A 4297-nucleotide genomic window follows, 5' to 3' on the forward strand; every position below is an offset into this window, starting at 1 on the left:
ATGCCAAGTATTATGAGGTAAACTATGCCTTCTCTACGTTCCTATGTATGTGTTATCAGGACAAAGGTTAGTTCTTCTACAGAGAAATAGCTTAAAGAGGAATAAGTCTGAAGCCGAGAAAGGATGGAGGGACGGTTCATAATTCTTCAGCAGCTTGATATTTCTCTGCTTGAACGAGTACCTTTTCCCACTTGAGAATCTAAGAGGAATATTCCAATATATTCATTAAATCTTAGGAATCCATTTTCCTTCCCGTTGCTCTCCACAAGGCTCCTTTCACATCCTTATTCCTCAAACTGTAAATCAGAGGGTTGAGCATGGGGGTCACCACTATGTAGAAGACTGCAACAAATTTGTCCTGGTCTGAGGATCTGTCTGGTGGCTTCAAGTACATAGCTATGGCTGTGCCATAGAAGATCCCAACCACTGTAAGATGAGAGCCACATGTAGAGAGAGCCTTTCTCCACCCCTGTGCTGAGCGGACTCTCAACACTGCCAGACCAATGCGAACATAAGTCACCAGAATGAAGGCAAATGGTACAAGAAGAGTAAAAACACTGCTGCCTAGTGTAACACCCAAACTGGCAGAGATATCTGAGCATGCCAGTTTCACTACAGCTTGCACCTCACATAAAAAATGATTGATAACATTGTGACCACATAGGTGGATCTTCATGGTGAAGGATGGTACAACAGATAGAAGAAAAGCCAAGGCCCATGCAGAGGCAGCCAAACAACCACACACCTTTCTGTTCATGATCAGTGAGTAGTGGAGAGGGCTGCATATAGCCACAAAGCGGTCATACGCCATGACAGCCAGCAAAATGCATTCCGTCACACCAAGGAAGAGGGAGATGCGCATCTGAGCAAAACACCTGGCATGGGAGATGGTGGGATTTTCTGCAAGGTTGTGGGCCAACATCTGAGGGATCGTGCTAGAAGTGTAGCAGATATCAAGAAGGGAGAGGTTGCCTAAGAAGAAATACATGGGGGTGTGGAGGTGCGAATCTACTGCAATCAATAGCACAATGAGTCCGTTCCCCATGATGGTGATCAGGTAGAGGAAAAGAAACACCACAAAGAGCACCTTACGAATGAAGGGCTGGCTGGAGAGACCAGTCAGTAGGAAGATCTCTGGCTCACTCTCATTCTTGCTTGCAGGAAGGGTGGAATTGTAAAGTATGACCATGATGTCCTATTACCTGCATGGAAGGTAAAATGGGCAAATATACGAGATTAGTTGGAATATGAGATCATGTTCTCCTCATTGTTAATTGTGGACAGGTTATGTAATTCTACTAGTTTGCGTGTTCAGTTTAGCGTTATAGTTTAAGAACGTGAATCCGGCAGGTTAGTATTCCACCTAGCCTTAGAACCTTTGGGGCCAAATTGTATCCAACTTTCCAGCACGGATGTAACCGTTCCAATGGGCATGCACTGCATCCTGTGGTAGGGTGGCAACCCTGGATGTCTCCTCAAGGTAAGGGAACATTTGTTTCCTTAACTCTGGGCTGTAGTGCGGCTACGTTGCTGCTGGAAAGTTGGATAGGATTGGGCCCACGTAGATAGTGGGGAAGAAATACCCTAAAACCACAAGCAGCAACCTGGATATACAATAGCTGATTATTTTCTTCAATCCCAAATCCATTTACTAAGATAATAAATGTGCCTTGTACTGATGGAGACCCACAGGAAATACAAAGTGATGGGGAGATGAGACTCTGCTATGTTCAAAAGTACAATGAGGCGTTCCTTTATCTTTGCAAATACTTGTGCAGTGGAAAACATTTCAAGGTGTCGCTGGTATATTGATGAGCTTCCATGCCTCTGAACCTAGAAAACAGTAATTTGGGATAGCACTTTCTGAATCTGCTAAGTAGTTCTCAGTGCAGAACAACCTTGTAATGCGAGTCAGGACTCAATTCCATGTACACCTTCCTGGGAGTAAGGCCCATTGAATGCAATGGAACTTACTTCTGACTAGCTGTGCTTTGGATTTCTCTGTACATATTATTATCCCCATATTGCAGCCAAGGGCAGGTGTCTTGCCTCAGGCCACCCAGTGACTTAATGGCACCTCCCCCCCACCCCATTTTCCATCTGTCCACCAGTCCACCACACAAAGCGGCCAGTTCTGTTGGTCTCCTGGCTGGGTCATCTCTGCCTGCCAGCCAGAAAATTCTTAGCAACCTTTTTCAGTAAACTCCAGTGTCAGATTTCTTTCACCTGACCATCTTCAGACTGCAGGAAAAAACTATCATTGCCGTTCCTGCTGCATAGATGAGCTGTGACACAATTTCAGTGGCCGCTGGCCAGAACATGCCACACCTGAATACCAGTTTGCCTACCACTTCCAAGTAAGCTGGAGGCCCTATCAAGAGAAAGCATAATGCAAGCTTGCTTACAAAGGTACACACTCTGATCTTGATGTGCTTTGACAGTATTTTTCATAACAGCAATGACAAATTTTGGAAAACATATTGCAATCACACTAAGCTTCAGATGAGCAGATTTCTCTTCCTGTATTTTTCTTTATTATTCTCCCCCCTCCCCATCCTGTATAGCGAGATCCATCAGCCAGCCCTGATACCAAGCCCTGTAGCACTTTAAAACCCAGCTGTGGAAGGTTTCAGGCAAGTGGGAGGGTCAAGAGATGCCCCTTTTCTTCTCCCCTCCTGAAGATTCTTCCTTTTTTTCTGAAAGATTCAAACATTGCTTTAAAAAAATCCTATTCCAGGTAAATTTAAAACTGGGATAAAAGCGCTCTTCTTAGGGAGCTGCAGATACACTGTGGCATTTTGTTGTGGGTTCCCCTTGTTTTGCCCTAATAACTGCAGAACCTGTGCAATTATATTTGCACTCCCCAAGACATTTAAATATTTGTTTCCATGTTTTTGTTGGTTTATACAGTTATTTTGATCTTCCAGCTGTTCCTCTCTTCAAGCATTTTTATATTAAGACCTAGAAGACATTCTGGATCAAACTGGAACATCTTGTCCAGCATTTTGTTGCCCATGCTGGTCAGCCAGATGTGTTTGGGGTGTCTACCAGCAGGGCATAAAGTGACAGATTTTCTTGCTATTTGTTCCCTCCAGCAAGGTATACTGCTACTGAACAAGGAGGCTCCATTTTTCTATGGTGGCTAACATCAGCTGATGGACATCACCTCCATGCGAGGGTCTGATAGGGTGGTAAATTGGAGATATTTGGTGTTCTTTCTCTCAACTTTCCATCTGACAGCCACATTGTTAATTGTGGCTGTGAAGTGGGAAGACCTTACTTCCTCCTGTATACACCTCCCCGTGTGCCTTTGCCATAAGAGGCATGGGTGACCCCTATTAGAGCCTTTTCAGTGATAACACCAATCTTATACAATAATCTCCCCATCATGGTGTGGTTGATCCCTTCCCTAGATATATGTTAAAACCTGGCTTCTTTGTTCAGCTTCTGTAGGGGGTGATGTCCAGCAGTTTTGGTAGAGTTATTTACCTGTGGCTTTTCAGTTGTTCTGTCTTCTTTTACTTTCTAATTTGTTATTTCTTCTTTTGTTTGCACTTTGATTGCTTTATTTTATCGTGGATCAACCTTGGATTGCCTTGATAGGTAAGAATAGCAGCATAGAAAATGTTCTCAAAGAGAGTGTTGAATGTAAAACCTATGGGCATTTGAAATTCGCAGTGATAAATAAGAAAAAAACCGTGGGGAACTCACCTATCCATGAGAAAGGACCCTGAAGGGCTCGTCTGATCTTCTTCCTGAAAACATCTGGCTAGAGACAATTCTCTTGACTTCTGTTGCTTGATGTAGCTGGATCAAACCGCCTTGTGAAGTCAGCTGCTGAGCATGTTTATTTAGAATTAAGTACCATTTTAATCAGTGGCGTTTTCTCCCTTGTCTGTATGGAAAGGATTGCAGCCTAAGGACAATTAAAAAATAATGTAAAAATGTTTCATAAATAGCCATCATGCAGATAGTGAAACAGTTCTTGATTAAGAAAAAAAAATGGTAGTGAGAGCAAAGGAAGAAGCAAAGTAATTAAAAAATAATAAAATTCACCAAAAGCTAACAGAAGATAAACTTAACAGATCAGGTTAGGTCTATAGTGCGAATGTAAAATGGGTCAACATCCCTGCCAATTCCACTGGCCATTTACAACAGCTAGCTGCTGTGTAAGTACCTCACTCTCCATGACGCCTTCTATTTGGGTGTCTGCAAATGGATTTGATATCAGGACTACTGTATCAAGGCAAATCTTTTCAAGATGGTACTTAGTGAGAGGTTCCAAGAATGGTCTTAT

General features: G+C 43.0%; 1 protein-coding gene across 1 annotated transcript; it reads right to left on the minus strand.

The window, feature by feature from the left end:
• Nucleotides 1-232: 232 nt before the first annotated feature.
• LOC136638723 (olfactory receptor 13H1-like) lies at nt 233-1189 on the minus strand. Its single transcript, XM_066612757.1, has one exon. The coding sequence runs from the start codon at nt 1187-1189 to the stop codon at nt 233-235; it is 957 nt and encodes a 318-aa protein (XP_066468854.1).
• Between the last annotated feature and the right edge of the window lie 3108 nt (nt 1190-4297).

This window comes from Tiliqua scincoides, chromosome 2, assembly GCF_035046505.1.
Source record: "Tiliqua scincoides isolate rTilSci1 chromosome 2, rTilSci1.hap2, whole genome shotgun sequence".
NCBI classification, from domain to species: domain Eukaryota; kingdom Metazoa; phylum Chordata; class Lepidosauria; order Squamata; family Scincidae; genus Tiliqua; species Tiliqua scincoides.

Coding starts and splice junctions, on each gene's coding strand:
- LOC136638723 (XM_066612757.1), bottom strand. CDS start 1,189: ATGGTCATACTTTACAATTCCACCCTTCCTGCAAGCAAGAATGAGAGT.